This window comes from Simochromis diagramma, unplaced genomic scaffold (genome assembly GCF_900408965.1).
Source record: "Simochromis diagramma unplaced genomic scaffold, fSimDia1.1 OVJJ01000348.1, whole genome shotgun sequence".
NCBI classification, from domain to species: Eukaryota; Metazoa; Chordata; class Actinopteri; order Cichliformes; family Cichlidae; genus Simochromis; species Simochromis diagramma.
This window is the reverse complement of record NW_024386755.1, coordinates 1,361,006-1,385,668: the sequence shown is the minus strand read 5'-3', so window position 1 is coordinate 1,385,668 and position 24,663 is coordinate 1,361,006. Positions and strand designations below refer to the sequence as shown.

The 24,663-nt window shown below is 40.5% G+C and overlaps 1 protein-coding gene across 5 annotated transcripts in view; it reads left to right on the top strand.

Moving 5' to 3' along the window:
• The window catches only part of LOC120729265 (SPRY domain-containing SOCS box protein 4-like), a 48,874-nt gene that overhangs the window by 11,403 nt on the left and 12,808 nt on the right, over positions 1–24,663 (top strand). For 2 of the 5 annotated variants that reach the window (XM_040024794.1, XM_040024802.1), the window contains exons 2-3: positions 7,592–7,705; positions 20,751–21,619. In XM_040024794.1, the coding sequence (XP_039880728.1) occupies positions 20,911–21,619 (709 nt within the window). In that variant the 5' untranslated portion in view covers positions 7,592–7,705; positions 20,751–20,910. Of the gene's footprint in view, positions 1–7,591; positions 7,706–8,778; positions 11,869–20,750; positions 21,620–24,663 lie in introns of those variants that run through there. The other 3 variants (XM_040024811.1, XM_040024817.1, XM_040024823.1) reach the window with 2 other exon arrangements.

The window sequence follows — 24,663 nt, the reverse complement described above, 5'->3', positions numbered from 1 at the left end:
AAAACTTTTCTCATTGAAGCTTTTTGTTATGGAATAATGAGAGAACGAGCCATGAAACTGCCTGTCTCTCAGTTGTTGGCATTAGTTTTGAGCCTCTGAAAATGGGGCACTATGTATTTAAATGGATTTTAAATGGGTGCTGCAATGCCTTGTTTTAATTCAAGCGGTTTAACCAAGTCTGAAAGTCTGCATTTAAAATCCACTGCTGGCATACAAAGGTAAAACCTTCTCTAACCACATGTTTTGGGATGTTCACAAAGTGACATCACCATTTAGTTTGAAGTCCTCTTTGGAGAATTCAGCTTTAGCTTTTTGACGGTCTCTGTTTCGGAAATTTGGAGTCAGAAGTGAGTGGTTTGTTTTTTGTCGTTGTGTGTGGGTGTTTTTTTTTTTTTTTTTTTTTTTTTTTTTTAAAAACATGGTTTACTAGGAGTTTTCCTACATGTGAAAGGGAAAATCACTTTTAATTTATTTAAGCTTAAAATGCACTTTTGTTAATCAAATGTCTTTAAAAAAAACAAAACAAAACAGGGTAATAAGTGTATACATCTGTCGTAAGAAGGCAACATGGACTTATTGCTTCAAAGATATGCCATCAGCAGTGTTTACAGAGTTTGAGCTCCCAAAGGTCTATTTTTATCCAGGAATTTTAACTCTCACACCAAAAGATGGTTTCTCATCTTATTTTGTTGATGGGTCTTGCACATACACATGCCTCCACCTGTATTTGCAACCGTCCCGAGAGCCTAACCATTGTTTAGCTGTAGTTCACTGACATGAATAATTGAGCTGTGCTCCTACATCTATGCCCTAGGGATCCTGTTGTTCTACTGATGTTCAACATCTTTGTTGCCTGCTGTATTGTTCTGCAAGATGTCAGCATCCTTTGTTCACAGCAGTTGGTCCATCTAAAGAACCCTATTAATCTTTCCACTTTCTCTACATTTTTTTTTTTTTTTTTTTTTTGAGTAGTTTACGGTTTAGTAGGTCAGGTGTCCGGTTTAAATGAAGAGAGGAATATATTTTAATGGTGGCAAATGCCAATCTTTGTTTGAAAATTTAGCCCGTAGATTTATTGCACTATTGTTTATCTACATGTTCAGAGAAGGTAATTGTAAAGCTTTGTTTTGTAGTGAGTTCTCTTGAGTTTAGGACAGACGAATGTCTTTGAGGCTGAGTGTTTCTGGGACACTGGGGGAGGAAATTGCTTAGATGAAAGTGACACAAACAGGAGAAGACAGTTTTCACACCCGTGTCTTTTTTTTCTTCTTCCCCTTTCTTCCAAATATTGTTTTGCATTTTTAATTGGACGTCAGTCAAGTCCTTGAGCAAAAAACCCATTAATTATCCAAGTAAATTCAGTCCGTGTTTGACTGTAGCTAATGACTTATTTTCTTCAGGGTAGATGAGGCCACAACTCTCAACTATAGAAGATTGAGCTTATTTAACTGCTCAAAGTGACATGGCACTTTTGATCTGCTAACATGCCTTCCAGTTAAGCTCAATGTCGTCACGACCATCCTATGGCCTACATGCAGAGCTTGTCAAGACATTTTTGAGCACAGCTCGTTATGCTATTAAAATGTCGGGGTTTTTTTTTTTTTGTTTTTTTTTTTTGTTTTTTTCCCTCTTGTAGCAGGAGGAATCTGAACATGACTCACAAGATGACTTATCTTTAAATTCTAAAACGAATGAATAAAAGTGGTCTTGAGCAATCGTTCGCCAAGCTTTCTGAAGAAGTCTCAGTTTTTCTTGGGATATTGGCTGCTTTTTCACTCACTTTCAGTGCAGTCAATGTACCTGATCATTTTCAGAAGTATGTTTCTTTTGTTTGGTAAGCTACCCACCAAATCTATGAATCGAGCAGTAAACCTTGTTGATTTGAATCAACAAGGTGATTCTGAAAGATTTATTGGCCAAAACCTTAACATATCTCAGCATGGTGTGCAGTGGTTTCTTAAAAAAGTTTGAGGAGACTGGACAAGTGGGGGACCAAAGTAGTGGAGCTATGACTGTGTCTAATAATAATAATAATAATAATAATAATAATAATAATAATAATAATAATAATAATAATAATAATAAAAGAATAATGTTAGTGTGAGAGCAAGGCAGGAGGTGTTATCCAGCCTGCCCGATTGTAAGTAAAACTTTCTATGTCTGTCATAAATTCTTAGATTGATGTTTTGAAACTTTACCAGCAATTAGAAACTGTGGCAGCTGAACTTACCAACTCTGTTTGATCAGCAATTTTAAAAATAAAATATAAAGTTTTGTGCCAAATTACCAGATGCACAGGAAATAAACGCGGGTGGTAGCTGAATACAGTTGCATGAACCAGCATTGTTCTAATTTTTTATTTTATTTTTTTATTTAAAAAAAAAAAAAAATGTGTGTCCAGTGTTCTCCTGGATATCAGTTTTCAGTTTGAATTTCTAGTTTCAAGAAATTGCCTCACGTATTTCCCAATTTCCTAGTAAATTATAAAGAACTGAAGAGTGAGTCTTGACGTTTGCCCAACGCTGTACATGATGGGGAAACTTCCCCAGAGCAGTTCTAGTTGAATGCTACAGAAAGATATAATGCACCCCTGCGTGGTACTACGTACAAGTAAATTATTTACCGTGAGGAGACTCTCCACTAAATTATCAAAATCAATCACTCAGGGGAAAAAAAACAAAAAACAAAAAACCTTCCTAATAAAAGCACTGGCGATGGATGTGGCATAGAGCTGGTATGTTTGTTGCCCAGCCATAATATAGCACACCTAAGAAGATGAGAATTGTGACAAAGGATTCAGCCTCTGGCCAAAAGATAATCATTTGCACTGGGGTTAAAAACATTTATAATGACATTGCTCTTTTTTTTTTTTTTTTTTTTTTTTTTTTTATAAAGTGGCGTTTAATTTACTCAGCTCAAGTCATGTTGGTTTATCAAATGAACAAAACCTGCAGGAAATTTAGAATTGAATTTAAGTGTGATTAAACAGACGCATGACCTTTTTAAATATAGTTGGTTCCAGTTCAGTAAATTTATAGACGGATGTCACAACCTTTATGAAGTTTCTCATATTTATTGGTTACAACGTGGTAGTAAAAAAAAAAAAAAAACTTCCCTGGAACTGCAATCAGGTCAGTTGTAGAAAGGAACTCGTGGTTCCAGTCATGTTGGTTGTAATTTTTATATTCAAATGTTCTTGCTTTATCACTGGGTTTATTTGTTTCTCATCTGTCTGGTACATACGAGGAGGTGGTGGTTCAGCACCTCAAAGCAGCTAACAGGGTTGTTCATCCTCATACCAGACATTAACTTGTACAATAAAGATAAAGCTTATCTTTACTGGCCACTATTTTGGTCTTGGCCCATGAGCTGCTCAGACAGTAGAAGTGATTGGTTATGAAAGTGTTTTTGAATTGAAACACAGAGCTGGAAACTATCGTGGGCTGTAGTGTCCCAAGGGCCTTCTACTGATAAATGGTTCACTGCCTCTTCCCTCTAACCATCATTAAAAATGTCAAATCGTTAAAAGCTGCACTTCTTCATAATCACCACTCTCCTCACTGATGGGCGATGTCTCCTGGCCTCATCTTTCCTGTTTTGGAGAATGCTTAATTGCTTTCCCTAGTGTTTGTAAACTACATTTGAATTGTTCCTCAGTTGCCTCAAACAGATTGTCCTGTTAATTATTAGTAGATGATAAAAGACTGAAGCAGAGTTGCACTGGCAAGGCGACAGGTGCTCAACACTCATGCACCTAGTTAAAGATGCCAGTGTAGTCGGTGGTTAAGGGTCTTGTACGAGGGCAGTGTGTTCTTTAGGAAGTGAACATTTAAAAGAACAGAAGTAGAACACAAAAGTGGTTACACCCATTTAAAAATGGCTACAGTTTAGGCCAAGGTGGTCCAAATCTGAGTTATTTAAATAAAATCGTAGGTATAGAGGTTCTCGCAGGAGTTATTAGACAGTAAGGACACATTAGCTGTAAGTTACCTGGCTAGTTGACAGCTAATAATTGCATGCCCATGATCTAATAGAGAAAAAATATACAAATACATGTAAAAGCAGTTCTGTAATAATGGTTTTGAATGAAGATGAAAAAACTTAAAGCCAGTGGTTATCATACTCTGTGGCTAACTGTAGGTGTATTAAACAATGTAAAACAAACAAAAACACTTAATGCAGTTTTCAGGTTAATGGGTGCAGTTTCTGGGTCAGTCCATGACAAGAAGTTGGCACTTAAATGTAGGCAATTACAAGCACGAATGTAAGAACGGTAATAGGTCTAGACCCAAGCCTGTATCAGCCAGCATATTTTAAGCCAGCCACAGTGTCCATGGCCACTAACTTTTTTTTTTTTTTTTTTTTTGACTGCACCTCTGCCTGTCCAACTTTATCACCATGAACCCCATGGTGGCTACTGCATCACAGAGGAATTCCTGTTAGCAGTGAGAGTGCAACATCAGGGAAGCTCCCCAAGTGCTATTTAATATGTTGCAGCGTGGTTCAAATTATTTTGCTGCCAAACACTTCTAATCCTTAACTTGACCTCCAATCTGAAACCATTATTGACCACAGAATGATTCATCTTCTGTGAGGCATCCAAAACCCTGAGACCTGGAAAGAATAATATCCAAGAGTCCATATGCCATCACCGAACATTGGACAGGATGTTGAAGCCGTGGTCCCTTCTCACCTCTATGTAGCTCTCCCATCGCTCTGTGACATCGGTGTAAATATAATGGTGCCTGTGTGTGTGTGTGCGTGCAACTGCTCATCACGGAGCATATTGGCACCTTGACTCCAGATTGAAAAGTGTTTTTGATGGCGTTTTCAAGAAAAGTCTTTTGTGCCTCATTTCCAGTAACACAGATTTGAAAATATAAATGTGCATCATCTTAAACCTTCAGATAGGGCGGGCTGCTCCTTCACTGGTTATGCTATGGCGATGAATGCTTGTGTGTCACTGATATCACCTTGACTTGAGTTTCCACACCAGCTCGCTGCTTGTCACTGGAGCTGTGTGGAGGCAGAGTGGGAGGAAACAGGTGGCGACGAGTGAGGGGCATTGGAAAGCGGCTACTGTGTAAGCTCTGTGAGCCGTCCTGCTGTTTGGTCAGACTACACACTGTCGGGGCCCGGATCAGTTGGATGTGCTTGCTGTTCTTGAGGGCTGACAGTTTAGAAGAGGGGCACTCTGTTGCCACCGTGCTAAATCCATCATTTTTTTTTTTTTTTTTTCCCTCTCCTATAAGTGCAGTTTAGCTGAAAGAGACACAACGCTAGAGTTGCCATGGTAATATCATCCTCAGTGCTGACAGTATTTTAGGTAAATGTCTGAGAAATGATCTTAAGTGTTGGCATCAATTCGTCTACAGTTAAGCAGTCACAAAGAATACATACAAAGTAAGATGTGTACTTGGGCAGGTTTTCTAATGAGCTCAGTAGCTTAGACTTCATAGGAGGGGGTATCGCTCTTTTTCACATGTAATGCTTAAGATGGCATCTGTAATTCATGCATGTGTATAATTGGTGAAAGGCTTGAATCTGGACTCAGATGACCGTAAGTGACAACATTTACATGCACATGCTAAGGCCTCTATAAGGAACTGCACATTTCTCAGACAGTTGCTGTTGTTTTTTTTGTTTTTTTTTGTTTTTTAAATAAATAAAAGCCCTCAAATACTTATTGGAAAGAATTACTGCTCTGTTCTAGCCGTGCTCATAAGGGTTGAGGAGCCAGCATATTGAGTACTTGACAAGTGGGATAAGATGAGAGAAACCTTTGTTAGTCCCACATGTGGGAAGTTTGTTTGTGTCACAGTAGAAAGTGAACAGTGCAAAGCTGCAGTGTGCATGACCATGGGGAGGAATGTTGTGCTAAAGCCACAGCAGTGCACCTCCCTGCCAGTCAGACAGCCTCTGAGCTGCACTGATTCAGTAATACAGCTCACATTCATGACATTTAGGAGTCTGTAAAAGTTAAAATGTATCTTGAAGAAATATTTAGGAAGTTTTCATTGGACATGGCCAAGGTTGTGCTTTGTCGCAGTTTTTTGTCGATACATTTTTACTGGGCAGAGAGTGTCAGGTTTCTGCTGGCTTAGTTGACCTCAAGCATTAAATGGGGTGATTGGCAGGAGAGTGTGATGTGACTGGGATGAGAATTGGTACCACAGAAACATCATTGTCAGCAGGAAAATGGTGCACTGACTGCTCTGATCTGCCTCGAGTGAAGAAGTTCAAGCACCTCTGGGTCTTGTTTATGAGTGGTGGAGAGTAGATGGATCGGCAGAGCACAGTGGATGTGTACTGGTCTTTTGAGGCGAAGAGGGAGCAGAGTGTGTAAGTTCCTCCATTCACCCATGGCAACGAGGTGTGAGTAGTGACTGGAAAAAGATCAAGGATACAAGCAGAAATGAGCTTCTTCCAAAGGTTGTCTCGGCTCACCCTTGACAATGGGGTGAGGATGTCAGTCACTGTAGAGCTGCTGCTCCTCTGTATATAAAAGGATTTTCTGAGTAGGATCCGTTGAAGATGTTTTGAGCAATGAGGCAGGTGCTGGAGAATTTACAACTTCTGTCCCCACTACCAAGATCTAATGTGTAAGACTGAAAATGGTCTGATTTCAGTCTGTAGAATGAGAAGTCATTCCACTTTTCTTTTGTCGAATGTCATGAACAAAATATTTTTGTGCCTTTTTGTGGACAAACCATAAGCCATTTTATACACTGATTAATAAAACTGAAGTTGTGTACCTTCCCTGTCACTGTTGCCGTTTCTTCCCGGTGCCTAACAAAGGCACGGGTTCTATTTTCTTCCTCATTAAACATTTGCCATTTCGAACATCTCAGATTCTGCTTTGTTTACATCAGCGTCTAGCTTGCAGTCCTCCTCTTCAATGTCTTTGCTGGCGCATTGCTGCGTCTCTTGGCACATTCTGGCCCCTGTTGATCACTCAAATAGTGTGAAACCATTGGCAAGAATGCATATTACGTCACCCGTGTACACAGGCCCGCACATGGCATGCAAAACGCCAGAGACCCACTCATAAAGAAATGGCTCCATTGCACTGCCAGAGAACTGGTGTATCCACAGGATACTTTTAAAACACCATCCCCTTTGCTTTTTTTTTTTTTTTTTATTATTTTTTTTATGTTTGAAGACGCACAGTCTTAAAATTTGATGAACATTAAGATTGCACAGGCTCATAAATATTCATCAGACCAGAACCCCCTCCCCCTTTCCTCTTCCTTTCTTATCTCTTTGTCACCGTCCTCTTATTTCCGATCCCTTCATGTTGGCCTGAATTTGAGCTGGACCCAAACAAACGGCCTTTCTCATGAGATCATCCAGCAGCACTTTAGTGATCCTTGAATGTATAATGCAAAACGCTGCCTGCCTGTTGCCTCTAATTGTCCTTTTGAGTGTTTAATGTTTGAGCTCATTAACATGATCTGCCATCTATTGTTTATCATATTAATAGCACCATTTCCTCGGCTACAGTAAAGGGACTGTTAATTAGTGACCACAAAGACAACATTTAGTTCTGTACATCACACTAATCCAACCTTAACCTGTTTTATCTCAACAGGAAATAACAAAGACTTCATTGTGTGACCCTCACTCCCACCACCCCACACTATTCCCTTTTGACCTGGCAGAGATGCATTTTTGTCAAGGAGTTTGCACTCAGATGGATTAAGAGGTTAGTTTCCAATCTCACATTCAACCCTAATCTTCCTTCATTAAAGGCTGCGTTTTGTTTATTCAAAGCAAGTCAAAGCCGTGCATTGTGTTTATTATTGGCAGCTAGGGGAAAAAGTCTTTCCTGTCAGCAAAGACTGAATACACGGTGACTCCATCGGCACAGGGAGCCTTTGTCATTATCAAACAAAGGCATATCACTTGCTAGAAAGTGGCTGATTGTTGCTGACGTGAAGACAGACATATTTCAGTGATCTTCGTCCCAAACCAGAGCCCAGCGGTGGAAACCTAATCAGCCTGGTTTGGACTTACCTGTAGGAACTGGAAAACTGAGCTGCGGTGGCTGCTGATAAATTTTTCAACAGCTCCTAACCCAAAAGCAGCTGATATGCACTACAGTCTCAGAATTTTGGTTAGGGTTACATTCTGTGGAAGGCTACGTCACCGGCTCAATTGTTGAGCACACTTGAGCGTGATGGAGGCGCACTGTATGAAGTTACAGAGGATTAGATTACTTGAAAGGTGTATCACAGATCTGGCCTATCTTTACAATATTTATATTAATTCTCTGTGAAGTACATCACACTTGCAAGGAAGTTACTGTCTAGATCAAGGAATAGTTAAGGTGGTTGGGAGATTTAGACTTGGTCACGACACTGAAACCAAAGGTTTGCGTTAACATATATTGCAGATTCCATTGGCCGATTTGCAGAATCAAAATTCAGACTGTAGGTTATAGGTTGTAGCAGTATTGAAATACTGTGTATATAAAACATTTATGCAGAGATGATGGAAATAGGCACATCTAAAGTGCTGATACTGGTTGAGATTGGGCAAAACTGAAATAAAGATGTGGTAACAACGTGACTATTCTAAAAGCACATTCAAGCCAAAGCTTAGTTACTTTTTACTGGGAGTTGGCACCACTTGTGGAATGAGGTGATCCACTTTAAAAGAAGAAAACCCTGTTGTTGTTGTTGTGGGTTGTGTGTGTGGTTTTTTTTTTTTTTTTTTTTTTTTTTTTTTTGTTTTTTTGTGTGCGGTTTTAATCATGACCGTTTAGATGGCTCCTTGGGGAAAAATGGGTGTAAAATTACTTTTATTGTCATTTAGTTTTTGTATTATTCATCAAATATATATTTTAGGTTTATTTCAGAAACTACTGTCTGTGTTGCTATTCAGCTCCTGAATGACTCTCCACTACAACTGCAATTTCCTCATCAGGACACAGTATTTTAAAGTGAACTCGGTGACTTGAACTACCCTGTCATTCTCCCTCTTTTACACATTAATTGACTGGGGTACTTACAGTAGATCCCTTTATCAAGCTAGCCAGAATAGTCCCAGACCTTGTTTGGTGTAGTTGGATGTCGAGTGTTAAATAATAGCCAGTATTTTCTCTGGCTTTATTTTGCGCAACTTGTAATGTGTGCACAACCTATTTCCGAGCCATGTTAAAAGGGCAGTCTGCATGAGCAGGGTTTACGCATGTATGAAAGCATGAGAGTGATGCTGCCAGATTTCCAGTCTGACTCCACAGATATGTGCAGTTCTGTGTTTTGCTTATTAAAGTGTTAAATAGTCAGTATCCAATGAGATCTGAACTTAAAACATCAAGATGACCACAATCGTGTGTGTGTGTGTGTGTGTGTGCACGCGCACGCGCGCGCACACACAAACAAAGACCTAGTTTCTCAAAGAGGGTTAGCTTTGGCTCCTGCTTCCAACACGTGGTTGCCATCAGATTCTTTTCCTGAGTAAACGGAGACTGGGAGACAGCAAACTGATAGTTGTCTTCGGCTGGTGGCTGCAAATGGGCCTATTATTGACCACTCCACTATCTTGGCCAACAGGAATCTTTGATCTGTATCCTATAAAGTCCTCCATCTCTTCCTTTGAGGAAGAAAGGCAATAGATTTGGGGAAAAAATTTTTGTAATGCTGATTTGGATCCGTAAACACCAATGTACTTGTTTTGTTTTTTTTGTTTTGCTTTGCTTATCCACTTCGCCCTTGCTCATTTATTTCCACTTATTCATTAACCTCACTTGTCTTATTTCAGTTTCACTGCAGTTTCCCCCAATCCGTGTGTCTGCCCCTGTCAGTTCATTATGTTTGTAATTGATTGAAGTGTTCACTCCTTCCATAATAATTTGCACCCTTAAATCAAAATGGGATGTTGACAGAGTTGTGGCCCACCCTCATGGTGTCTACATGAACCATCAACCTCTTGCTGCACTCTTATGCATATACAAGGACGTGCTATAACAAGGTAGTTCCACGGCAAGCACTGGCAGCCTTAAGTGTGGATGTTGTTGAATATGTTATGAATGTGGTGAGTGTGCAATTTCTTTCTTTCTTTTTGTGGTATTGTGTTAATGTATGCAGAATTCAGCAGAAGACTAAAAGCAGGCAGTGAGGAATGCCTGTCGGGAAGGGGGGGATAAGTGAGAGGAGGGCTTTCTTGTCTCTCAGGGGAGAAAGATGAGAGGAAGAGAGGCATGGTGAAGAGGTAGAGAGCGGGGGATGGTGTCAGAACCTAGCAGACGAGAGAAGATGAGGAAAGAGCCAGCTTAATGTAAATAGACATGGTAAATATCTAACACTGCATTGAAGTGTAGGTTTGACTTATAGGCTTGAACTCTTATAAAACCACATCATAAAAGGCTGGGAAAAACTCTGTTTGTGCTGACTTTAAGGGCAGGTGTTATACTGATTTCCAGTCGCATATTTAAATTTTTGAACTCTGCAAGTGAATGGTCATTATTTATCTACTGGGAACAGTCGCTTCATCTACGGTCTGAATTGTTTCTACTACCTTTAAGCCAACTTTCTTCTGATTGGCTTCAGCTCAAAAAACAGAAGGTTTGAATAGCAGGTGAGTGGCGCTTCTGCACTCAGTTACAGGTATCTGCTCTTATAGATACAAAGGAGAAGTTTGGTAAAAACATTTAAAACACTTTCAACCTCACCTGGCAGTCAGCACATGCCTCCAGTAGTTTCTATTTGATGATTTCTTCAGTACTTGTCGCAACATGACCCTGAAATCTGTATTTTTATGTAGTGACGGGACGACTGACTGTTCTCATCGTGATGAATAGCAAATGTCAGAGATGCGTAAGCCCCAGGTTCTAAAGTAAATGCTAGTATTGGCATTCGGTATTGTGCAATAGTGTTAGTGGGATGTATAAAGACTGTACATACAAGTGTGAATGTACTATGAATCTAACTGAGGCAAGGTTTGTTTACTTTCAGCTTGGATCAAGTGACAATACACGGTTAAGTTGTAAAATATAGCGAATTTTAAAAATAAAAAATTTAAAAAAGACTCCACATGGAGACGACAATCGTTGAAATGTGAGTTTGAGATTTCAGCAATCACTTTCTCTGAGCTTTCACACAGTCTGCTTGATGTTAGTAGTTGTTGTTGTTGTTGTTGTTGTTGTTGTTGTTGTCAGTTGAATCGAACTCACTGCTGGATTCCTGGAAGTCACTCCTTGGCACTTGATCTAGTAGACTCTGCAGTGTGTATGTTATGTCTCGAAATGTTATCTAGTGTGTACAAGTTTTTATAGTCTAACATTCACAACTTTATTGTCTAGACACGAGTGCAATATTTCAATAAAATGTCTAAACAAAAGCTGGGCAGCGAAGCTGAATCCAGTGGAAATGAACTGGTAATCAGCAAATGAAGGATCACGGTGTGTATGTGTGCGCCCACATTTCTTTCCGCCATCCTTTCTTCTACGTGTGTGTGTGTGTGTGTGTGTGTGTGTGTGTGTGTTTCTTTTCTTTTAAACTGCTCAGGAAAGACGTTGAGCGTGCTCCACACTAAGCCCCACACTTCCCCCTCCCTCTCTCTGTCTTCCCTCCTCCCTCAAGCAGCTGTTTTCCTGTCTTGGCCTGGGAACTGGAGCCAATCTGTTTTTTTTCCCTATCCTTGCCTCACAAGCAGGAACTCGCAGACTTACCGAAATACACACACATACTCTTCTTGTCTGTCTCTGCCCTGTCCCACACTCGTCTGGCTGTTGACTGTGTGCTGACCTCATTTTGGACTAGAGACTGAGGAGCAGCTATTCCCACTCTTCTGCTTGGCTGCTGTGATTGCGTGTTCACATTGCAGTGTGAGAGCCGCCTGACTGTTGGTAGAAATGCTTTCATGGTAAGACGTCTCTTCCTGTAATCACAGGCTACTTCTGTCTTTTGACCTCTTATTTGTGCCTCCTTCAGTCTCTGACTGAAGTGACTCTCTGTTGGTAAGGCTGCTGTGTGGCTCATCCAGTACTCAGTTTCTAAAGGTCTTTTTGTCTGTGCTGCAGTGATTTCAGGCTGTCAGCATTTTGCAAAAGTTTCAGTCAATGAAATAAAACGGTGAAGTTCTAGCATGACTTAAACTCACTTTCTTTGGTTTGTCCGTATAAAAATAAAACTGTCATATTCCCTTTTTCATTGACTGACACAAGGAGGTGTAGCTAGGCCTCATCGCTGATAATTCAAGTCACTAAAGTGGACCCTGCGACTGTTATACCACACAATATTATAACCTATTGTTATAATATTGTGTTATTGTTTCCTATTGGAGCTTTTTTTTTTTTTTAAGCCTCCATGGAGTTGGTGCTTCAGTTTTAGTTTCCGAGAGTGTTATTTGGCACAAATTAGCATTTATCTTTGTGTGTTCATGAATGACTTCACCTGAAAATACCCCCTGTATTGTGAAGCCTCAGTGCTGATGCTATGACTGGTTCTATATTGGTATTTGAAGCCACAAGGAACTGTTTTGGATGAGAGGCTGCCCAGAACTGTTTGAATGATCCTTACATCACAGCAAGCCAAGATCATTGTCTGTTAGGTGGGATCTAGCAGGCGGTGATCTGCCACTAACACTTTGGCAGAGGATTGAGTAAAGGAATGTTAAACCAAGATAATAACTGAATACATTTGTAACAACAGGACTGAGGTTTGTTAAGAATGTAAGTTTTAAAAGAAAATGTAAAATATTTAAGCTGTCCCATGCTTAGATTAATCATTCTCATAAGGACTGGGTGGCTGTGCTTAACTCTGTCAGTTACACTTTTATCCAAATGTTATTTGTACAAGAGTAGCAATACTTGTCGAGTACCAGTGAACCAAATATTTAAATACAGGGCACTGACTGATGCTCTTGCCATGTCATCTGTCATGTCCTACTGTAACCAAACACATAGTTTGAATTCATTTCAAACATTAGAAGAAACTCTCAGACTGTGTGTGCCTTTTTTTTTTTTTTTTTTTTTTTTTTTTTTTTTTTAAAAGTAGTTGAGTTACTTGATGAATCGTTGCAGCCCCGTATTAAATAGACCCCTCATTTGTCTGGAACTGGTTCCATGTGGCATATTTGGTAGTTGCAAGCAATGTTCCCTCTAAGCTGCGTACGTGCGCAATTGTGCACTGCTGGCACGGTCTCTGCACACAGAAAATCTGCTTTGCGCACAAAAAAAAATCTAACCTGAATTGAAATTAAAATTAATACTTTAACAATTCTGTTTTGCAGTGTTGGTCAGTAAGTGACTGGCTGCTCCTGTATGGGATTGGAACGATCCCACCTTATCCCATAGTCCAGCCAATAATGCGATTCACATTCGTATACGCAGCCAATCAACGTCGTTGACAGGCTATGACAGCGTCCTTATGTGCCGACACACACCTTATGTGTGTTAGCTAGCAAAGCGGCGTGGCTGATGTGGAGTGAAGCCACGATAATGATAACGTGTACAACCATTGGAGATGTGAACAGGACAGACGGAACAATTGACGGAAAAAGTGTGGACTTTATACCAGTTTTTAAATTGTGTTGATAGGCCACGTAAAACCAGAGTTGTCATTAAAAAAAATATGCAATGTTTGGTTTTCTTCCTGAATACTGTCGTTGTTTATATTTACTGCGGGAAGAAACGGTAAAAACGGCGTTTTATAAGAAAAAGGCTCGAAAGCACTCTCTGCATGGTAGCAAGAACAAAACCAAAAACACCCCCACCCTTTCCTATTGGTCGAAAAAAGTACCATGTCGACCAATCAAAAAATGACATGGCAACATGGCATTTAGTGGTTTAGAAACGGGGGGAAGTTTTAGGAGTGACGGTGGTGTTTTGAGATGTGAGAGATTTGAGACGTTTAGCGCAAATCTTATGTAGTTGGTGTGTAGTGTATTAAACAAATATGTAAGACTGCTTTCTTCCATTTGCGCAACATCTCTAAAATTAGAAATATCCTGTCTCAGAGTGACGCTGAAAAACTAGTTCATGCATTTATTACTTCCAGGCTGGACGACTGTAATTCATTATTATCAGGATGTCCAAAAAACTCGCTGAAAAGCCTTCAGCTAATCCAAAATGCTGCAGCAAGAGTCCTGACAGGGACTAGAAAGAGAGAGCATATTTCTCCTGTATTGGCTTCCCTTTGGCTTCCTGTTAAATCCAGAATTGAATTCAAAATCCTGCTCCTAACATACAAGGTCTTAAATAATCAGGCCCCATCTTATCGTAATGACCTTGTAGTACCATATCACCCTGTTAGAGCACTTTGCTCTCGCTCTGCAGGCCTACTTGTTGTTCCTAGAGTATTTAAAAGTAGAATGGGAGGGAGAGCCTTCAGTTTTCAGGCCCCTCTTCTGTGGAACCAGCTTCCAGTTTGGATTCAGGAGACAGACACTATCTCTACTTTTAAGACTAGGCTTAAAACTTTCCTTTTTGCTAAAGCATATAGTTAGGGCTGGACCAGGTGACCCTGAATCCTCCCTTAGTTATGCTGCAATAGACGTAGGCTGCCGGGGGATTCCCATGATGCATTGAGTTTTTCCTTTCCAGTCACCTTTCTCACTCACTATGTGTTAACAGACCTCTCTGCATTGAATCATATCTGTTATTAACCTCTGTCTCTCTTCCACAGCATGTCTTTATCCTGTCTTCCTTCTCTCACCCCAACCGGTCGCAGCAGATGGCCCCGCCCCTCCCTGAGCCTGGTTCTGCCGGAGGTTTCTTCCTGTTAAAAGGGAGTTTTTCCTTCCCACTGTCGCCAAAGTGCTTGCTCATAGAGGGTCATATGATTGTTGGGTTTTTCTCTGTATCTATGAAGCGCCTTGAGGCGACTTATGTTGTGATTTGGCGCTATATAAATAAAATTGAATTGAATAGTGTAGTCAATAGATTTGGGGTGTGTGTGTGTGTGTGTGTGTGTGTGTGTCTCAGAACAATGAGGCGACTGCTGAATATTACAGGAGTGATATATCTCCTGTTGTCAGGCCTGCAGGTATCAGGCTGTTGTTCTCCTTTATCTCATAGTGGACAAATTATTTTTTGGAGTGGCACAAATAATTTGTGTGGCATCAACTTTGATGCAGAACAGCTGATTGTTCTGTAAATAGTTTGAAATGTTTATTTAAAAATGCCTTGGCTGCATTTAATAAAAAAATTAAAAAAAATAGCTGCAAAAAACATTGTTGTTTGCCAAACTGAGTTACTTTTTTGAGGAGTAACTATATAATTATTTACCCAACATTGGTCATTACATACTATATTTTGCAGACAGAGTTACAGGACTCTCTCACAGACCACAGACTCATAATACAAGTCAGAGCTTTATAAAAAAGAAAGTTGTTTTTGAAATTGGAGTTAAAGTTATTTTTTACTTCCAATAGTGTTAACTAGGGGTGCAACGATACACAAAATTCACGGTTCGGTTCGGTTCGATACTTTGGTGTCACGGTTCGATATTTTTTCGATACAAAAAAAATGTTCATGCATTTTTAATTTGTCATTTATTAAAATTATAAATATATATTTTAACTCAAAAGTACAGTTTTTAAATTTAACCCTAACCCTTGTGCGTGTTTTTTATTTTGACAGCGAATGCGCACCTGCGGACCACTTATGTGCAGCCCTGGTTATATAGCTCGTCATATTGCAGCCACAGAAATTCTTTTGTCCATGAAACCATAAAGCTGCACTTTCTTTTTGCCTTATAGTCTGATTTGTCATAACTTCTCCGTTTTGTGGTAAGCTTTTCTTTGGCTGTCACTTCTTCACCCTGACCTGTCTTATTTGGCTCAGCAGAACTGAAATGCTTTTACACGCTCACTCACATAAGCTCAGCGATTCTCTGCGCGATCAACCTCTCACATGTTTAAGCTTGCTGCGGGAGATTTCACTTGTCATGTTTGCATAGTAAGCTAACGATTGATAAGACTATGTCAGAGGAATTGGTGCACAAATTATCATCACTCACAGATCAGTGCTGTCGCTCTCTATACACAGTTCGCACGATTGCAAAGTGAAAGCAAAAAAACAAGCGCAAATTCAAACGCGACTTCAATATGTCACATATTGACAGTGGCTCACCGATGCCAATGACATAATTACCCAGCTACATTTCTGAAAGAATGCAAAAGCATTGACATATATTTTTCCTACAATAGCCCGACGGGCAGGGAAGAGATAGATTTTGGTAGCCCGACTGAAAAAATCGCTAGCTCCGGGACGTCGGGCTAGCGATATTGCAAGCCCTGTATCTGATTGAGGAATCACTCATCTTTGGAAAAGAGAGTTTATTACAGAGAAATGGCTCTTTCCAAAATCTAAGCTATACTATCCGCTTCTTCTGGGCTATATTCTCAGCAGCATAAGGAGAATCATGTGCTAACAGCTGTCTAAATGACTCGGCTAAAGTTAGTAGCATGCTTGCTTTTTTTTGTCTGCTTCCACTTGTCTTTGCACTAGGATGATGTCGGCGTAAATGTGCAGTCATATTCGTTGTTCCCACTAGTGCTTTCAGGTTAATCTCGTTGAAATGACCTTAACGCCACAACACGGCAAATCTCCGTTAACGAGCTACCGCCGATCGCTCCGTGCATGGGGCTAGACGGCAAACACGTTAACGAGCTAACTGCGCTAACACACTAGTTCACACCAATGTAATTGAGCATTGCATGGCACATCCAACATACTGTTTTACTTTAGTCCATGACTCGCTTACCTTCAGGGTCATACGTCACATGAAAACCAAAATAATTCCAAACGCCAGATCTGAATGTTGCAAGTAGAGATTAACTTCTGTCTCGCTAGCTTGCCCTGCGCTCTTCCTTCTGACTATGCTGTCTGTGTTGAGCGCTCAGTGGATCTGCGCTCGACAGTGCAGCCTAGGCGGAGTAGTCGAACGCAGATTCACTGAGCGCTCAACACAGACAGCATCGTCAGAAGGAAAATTGATAAAATAAATTACAAATGTTGTATTGTTCGATACATATGCGTACCGAACCGAAAGCACTGTATCGAACGGTTCAATATCGATACGAATATCGTTGCACCCCTAGTGTTAACATAGTACACAGGCCAATGGCTAGATTTTTATTTTTTACATTTTCATTGTAAATGGGCTAAAGCAGTTTAAAAGTAGTCTAACATAAATGTAAATGCTGTAATTTGATTATTTAAATAAACCATGTAACTTGGATGGATTAGATGCCGGCGTGACCACAGTGCACACGTCTGATGTCGCTCACAGTGGTCCGTGGGATCGCTCAGGGAGTTTGTGTGTTCGCTCAGACACGTGAAAAATTAGAGGGAACATTGGTTGCAAGTAATTAATATGGAAATGGGGAGCTTGTCTCTCTTCATGGATTGTAGTCATAATGGAGGTTCTGCAAATGAAACTGTCATTAAATGTGCATGTGGAGAGTGTTGTCGGAACGGCTGCTTATTCATCACTGTGACATTTTTCTTGGATCTCATGTCTCCTTTTACTTCTGCAATTCATGTTTACTTTGTGATATTTAGACACTAACATGAAACGAGCGAAAAATTTGAGAATTTTCCTTTTTTTCCTGGGATCCGATGTATAGCTTGGCAATTTGATTTTCCATCATTTCATCATTATGCCTTTGTTATCAGTTGTAAGTCACTCCTTTCCTATACTGGCATGCTTTTGTGCTTCCCTAACAGCCCAAACTTACATGGTTTATTTCAGAATGAAGGAGGAAAGAGCTTTTGGTCTACAAGATATATATTTTTAAATGAATATGGTCAAAATTGGCTCACAATTAATCTCTTCCTGAAAGGGACACTAAACAACCCCAACCTCCTACCAATACATAAAAGTAAGCATTTTCATTGTTTGGATCTCAAAATGAAAGGTTTTAATTTATCAGTACTACTGTTTCACTCAATTTCAACAGATGACATTCCTCTGTTTTACTACAGAGATTAGAACACAAATTGGAATCTAAATACCAAATGTAAATGCTATCCACAAATCCAGATGATACAAATCAACTAGTCAAACTACAGGCATGGATGACCTCCGATTTCCTGCTTCTAAGCTGAGGTTTTTGTACTCGGCTGTTTTTGTTTTGTTTTTTAAACCAGATATTTACTTTAGATGGCATTACTCTGGTCTCCAGTGATGCTGTGAGGAATCTTTAAGTCATTGTTGACCAGGATATGTCTTTCAGGTTCGAGCCCCGGCTTGGACAGTCTCAGTCGTTGTGTCCTTGGGCAAGACCCTTCACCCGTTGCCTACTGGTGGTGGTCAGAGGACCCGGTGGTGCCAGTGTTTGGCAGCCTCGCCTCTGTCAGTGCTCCCCAGGGCATCTGTGGCTACAATGTAGCTTGCCATCGTGTGTGTGTGTGTGTCTGAATGTAGTGTAAAGCGCTTTTGGGGTCCTTGGGGACTAAGTAAAGCGCTATACAAATACAGGCCATTTACTACTTCAGTGGCTCCCTGTTAAATTCATAATTCCTCTCGTGACATACAACATTTTAAATAATGAGGTCCCATCATATTGTAAAGACTTTACTTTTCCTTATCCTAACAAAGTACTTCCTGGTGTATTTGAAAGTCGAGTGGGAGGCAGAGCCTTCAGTTTTTCAGGCTTCTGAAAGCTTTCTGTGGAACCAGCTCCCAGTTTGGATTCAGGAGACAGACATACTCTACTTTTAAGATCAGGCTTAAAACTGAGAATAGGGAAAAAAATGAGACAGAGTTGTTCAAAATCAAAAGATTAGCAAATTAGTTTCATTTGTTGACTATTACTTTGGAAGGATTTAAGCTGCATTTAACTGTGTTAAAAGTTTCATGATCTCTTCATCTGTTTTACTCACATCTATGACTGTCTCCCTTGGTGGGTCACTACTAGTTATTATTCTGTACTTTCCCTGGAAGAACCCTGCAGAGTTGTTTCCTCAGAAACTCTAGGGGAGTGTGAAAAACACTGTGGAGGGATTGCGCACGGAGTAATGCCAGTGCAAAATATTTGGAACAGCCAAGTCATTCGAGGGAAACTCTGCACCTGTGTTTAGAAGTAGCTTCAGGCTTTCAGTTTGCTTGCTGGGAAAGCTCAGCATGCTACGTTCTCTTACAGGCTTATAAAATATGAATTGCGTCACAATTGTGTGCTTTGTGAAGGAGGAATTGGCTAAAAGCGAATGCATCCTGCGTGATTTCACAGGAAGTCAGCAGCAAATTTAAGCAATTCGGCTCTCCTTCTCTGTTAAAGTTGAGTTCTTAAATGATTCTTCACAGATTGTTTGATCAAAAATGTTGTAGGTGCTTTTGAGTGCGTCATGTGTTTTACTTTCTAAAGTTATTTTTTTCCCTCCCCAAATATGTAGTAGATGGGTCAGTCCATGAACCAGATGTCATCTTCTCAGCTTCTTGGATAATAGTGTAAAGGCAGACAAGTCACATGTTTAGACTGCTGCAAACTCGGTACATGGTGTACAAATGACTGCCAAGGTATCAAGTGGCAAATAAACAGTTCCACATGGTGTAACTTAAATGTCACTCAAATGTCAAATCACTTTCATTACCAAAGTAACTTTTGATATTGAGGTTTTGCAGACATGGGCCGCTATGACGCTAACTTGTATCCCACTATGGATGTGTGACAACTTAAGATCCAGAGAATAAGGCCCCAGGTTTACAGAGAGGATGGTGGCCATCTGCCAACCACTAGTCATGAGGGGGGGAAAAAAATCAGTTGTGTGTGGCAGAAGGGTGATGGCAGAAAATAAGGCCTCGGTCATGCAGGCCAAGACACCACTCAGTGACCCCTGGTTAACCACCTGTCACTTGGGGAAAAATGTGTATACCTCCAGCAGCCTCCTTGTGCATGTATGCTTTGGTTGCCAGTGTATTGTGGTTGTAGTTTAAATGTAAGTGACCGACTACTAACAGTCTACTAGCACTGTTGAGTTGTAGTGAAACTGAAGTGACAAAAATTGGAAATGGATGCAACCGTCAAAGTAAAAGCTGTGTATCAGAGCTGCAGCTTACCTTTAGGGTGAACCTTCCCAATTTTACTGTTTGCACTTTATAATGTTTTACCTCTGCCCAACTAATAGACAGTGACTGTTTGCAGGTCAACATGATATACTATAGCCAACCCTGGCAGTCTGCTAGCAAACAAAGCAATCACTAGGATGTTTTCGGTGCAGCACTTTGCCAGTAATGTCAGCAGCACTTTGCCTTGCAGCCTTGATGACCAGCACGTGACTTTTTTTTTTTTAATTTTTTTATTTATATATATATATATATATATATATATATATATATATATATATATGTATGTGTATATATGTGTATATATGTGTATATATATATATGTGTGTGTGTATATGTGTATATATATATATGTGTGTGTATATATATATGTGTGTGTATATATATATGTGTATATGTATGTATGTATATATATATAAATAAATAAAAAAAAAAAAAAAAGTTCTGGTTAGATTGGCTCGCGTACATGCACAGAATCTGCATAAGAGAACAACAAGCACACTGGCAGCTACAGTCCATAGCAGTGCAGCTGGTTTCTGACTGGGATGAGGAACTCTCTTTAAAGGCAGCTGAATGAAGTACCTGACAGTGGATGACCTAACTGGCTGCACCAATCAGATGTACACTGTTAAAGTAGCTTTATACAAAATAGTCCAAGAATAAAAATAAGGAGCTGAAAATGAATGTGTCATGTTTAACTCTTTTAAATTAATTTTGTGTTTTCTTACATTTCAGGAGTGTTGTTTCCCCTGGTTGAAGACGGTACTTTCCAACCAGACTCTGCATTACCATTGCGCCCATGAGGTAACGTCAGGACTTACCGGCCCCTCATTATCACCCTTGGTCCATCCATTTCCCTCCCCTCTGACCCTTCCTTCCTTGCACCTTCCCAACCATGGGCCAAAAGATCTCTGGAACCATTAAGTCAGTCGATGTACGTGGAGAGCCATCATACAGGCCTGTTCGACGTGAACTGCGGGGCCCAGATTTCTGTCGGCCACCTAGGCTGGACTTGCTGCTGGACATGCCCCCTGCAAGCCCAGAGACTCAGCTTCAGCACGCCTGGAACCCTGACGACCGATCACTCAATGTCTTTGTTAAGGAGGATGACAAGCTGACGTTCCACAGACACCCTGTAGCACAAAGCACGGACTGTATCCGAGGTAAGGTGGGATACACAAGGGGCCTCCATGTATGGAGGATTCACTGGCCAGCCAGACAGAGAGGCACCCACGCTGTTGTGGGAGTGGCCTCTGCTGAAGCGCCTCTACACTCGGTGGGCTACACAGCCTTGGTGGGCTCAGACTCGGAGTCCTGGGGCTGGGACTTGGGTCGGAACAGACTCTACCATGATGGGAAGAACCGGCCTGTTTCCACATCAGCACCCACATATCCCTCTTTCCTGGAGCCAGATGAATCGTTTGTGCTTCCGGACTGTCTGACAGTGATACTAGACATGGATGAAGGCACGCTGAGCTTCATGGTAGATGGACAGTACTTAGGAGTGGCTTTCAGGGGGCTGAAGGGCAAGAGACTCTATCCTATCGTCAGCGCTGTGTGGGGGCACTGTGAAGTGTCGATTCGCTACGTTAACGGACTAGATCGTAAGTACAACACTGTGTTTTCTGCACTTTAATCTTTGAAATTATTTTTCTGACAGGCTGGCACAAAAGGTTCTGTTCAGTAGGGCTGGGCCATATCATACCGTTCACGGTAATACCGGTATAATGTTGGGCAACGATAAGAAAATGAAATATCGCCATAGAATATGGGTAAAACGCACATGCGCAGTGCCTTTGTTTTCATACGCACATGGCGGAAAAAACATGGCAGCGACAGAATGAAAAAGGCGAAAGTGGATCGTTGAATGAAACGGATGAACCAGAATTGGTTTGTAAAAATGCTGCAACTTCAGTGGTGTGGAACTGGTTTAGCTTTCGTCCGTCAGCTACACAACAAAGCACTATTTTTGGTAGAGCATGCTAGCGGGCCGTCGTTATTACTTTTTTTTCTTTTTTTTTTTTTTTGGTAAAATACGGCACACTTAAAATCAATCCTTTGATTTTTCTGAAAGTCGACAGTGCCCCTTATAATCCCGTGCGCCTTATGTATGAATTCTGGTTGTGTTTACTGACCTCAAAACGATTTTATGTGGTACACGGTGCTGGAAAATCTGTCAAATGTTTTAGTACGACTTTGCTAAGCTACGAAGCCGCACCGCTTGATGGATTGTCGGAGCATTACGGCTACCGTAGTCAGGAGCCTCGCGGAGTGATACGTACTGTGCTTCAACATAATATTACCGTATTGTGTGTGTGTATAACCTCTTTAAGTTTTGTGGATATTATACATGGTTATGCTGAGGATATGTTGGCCAATTTCCACTGGAAATGCTTTTTGGTTAAACTGTCAGCAAGGAATTTGTATTTGCACTGTTAAATTTTTATATAACTTTAATGCACATAAAAAAAAAAAAAAAAAAAAAAAAAAAAAAAAAAACAGCTGCTTGTTTAAGTGAAAATACATTGTTTTTGTTTTTTTGTTTTTGTTTTTTTGCACTAATAAAGTTGTGGAGTTGTAAAGTATATTGTCTAGTGTCAATTATATCGTCAGTTATATCGTTATCACAAATTTTCAAATGTATATCGTGATAAATATTTTTGGTCATATGCTCTACTGTTCAGATCAGTAGTTGTTTTGTTTTTTTTTGTTTGGGATGTAGAACAAGTTCACAATCAGTCATCTAAATGCAAATTCCCTCAGAGCAAGCACTAAGTAACTGGGAAGAAAAAACTCCCTTTTAAAAGTAAGACATCTCTAGCAGAACTAGGCTTAGGGAGGAGCAACTGCTTGCTGTGACTGATTGGTGGGTGAGGGGAACACATGGAGAGATGAAGAAAGTGTTGCAACAGAAATGACATAGGAAGGGAAGATATAATTTCTTTCCATTCGCTTTACGGTCTTCAGTAATCTCCAGCATCTGCTTTTACCTTCTGCTGTTTGTTTTCTGACAGTGTTGAGCTTTAATACTGTATAATTTATCAAAACATGTTACATAGCATGCATTTAGGGGAGCACTTTCCAAAGTGAGACTGGCACAAATTGAATGTCTTGACTTTTCTGCTTAATTCTTGTTTAAGTTTTGCATGGGCTTCTCTTACTAGAGCTCATGCAGCTTTTTAGGTTGTCTGTGGACTACTGTGTTGATACCTACTTGAACTTAATTTGTAGTCAGCATGCACACACAGATTTGAGTTTCATATATATATATATATAGAAGTGTAATAACTTTCACAGTGTGAAAAGCACATAACTCGTAGCTCTCTACCGAGTCGACTAGAGCCCGCTTTAGTTTTGCTGATTGCATTTGCATCGCTGCAGAAATGCGGAGAGTTGGATGTGTTGGGCAAATTTTCCACACTGTGGATATGTAATGTTTATGGCTGCAAATCAGGAAAGACTTCTATTTAGAGCAGCTCATTAGGGCTTCAGTGACCCAGGGTGTGATTTGTGCTGTAACATCTTGGAGTCCAGCGAAACTGGGAGAGGAGGAAGAGGGAGCAATTCTAGGAAAGGCATGTTTATCTAATATTTAATACACGAGTGATGTGGAGGATTAACCAGTGGTAATAGTGTGGATGATTTCCAAGTGCTTATAACATGTGTTGGCTCTCAGGATATATGGTTTGAGGCAGTTGGAAATTCATTGTGCATTTCTATCTATAAAAAGCCCACAATAGGAGGGACTGCTGCTTTGTTAACCACTAGGAAGCAGCTGAAAGATGTCTCTGTACTAAAGCGTACTATTCATACTTTATTTGTGGCACCTTCATACAGACTTCAACTTTCAGACACGCAGAAGGCAAACATCCAGCTTTGTCCATTTCACTGCTGTCCCAAACTTAAACATAATGTGCGTGCGTGCGTGCGTGCGTGCGCTGGCTTTGTGTGTTTTCTGTTAAATGTCATCATTCCCTAACCCAGAGACTGGAGTCGGCTCAGATTGCGTAACAGCCCTCAGTCAACCCTCCAGCTCTTGCCTGCATGTTGCGCGCAGGCCCAAAACAGGCCGGGGGCGTTGCCAACAGTGTGGCACGGACGCCGTGTCCATGGCTGTGAGCCATGTGTGGACAGCAGACAGTTGAGGGGGAGTTCTGGAGGATTTCCCAGTGTGCTTCTGAGTTAAGCGTCTAGCCTTGAATGGTGAGAAACTTAAGGTTAAAGTTGGCTCTGTGAACAAAACATGCCACAGTACATCTGTCGTTACATCATGACGATCACACTTGTTGCGTATATATGATAACATTTTCCCACCTTCGTGTGAAGGTGGGATTTGGCTAGTGTGAAAAATATGTTAAAATACTAATGTGGTCTGTGTAAGGATTAGGCATGGCACTTTTCTTTGACTAGTTTCAGTTCACAACTCACTGTATGCTAGTCCTTTTTTTTTTTTTTTTTTTTAATATCAGTGATAAGCCCTTGGACAGCTAGTAACATGGTTGAAACGGAGAATCCACTTTAAAGTTGTATGCTATCAAAAAGAGGGATCTCATTGATTGTTCTGAATGTATGGATCCACGGCTGAACGTGAAGCTACTGTAACGTCCGGCCCAGACCAAAGGAAATCTTGCTTTGAAGTGTTAACATT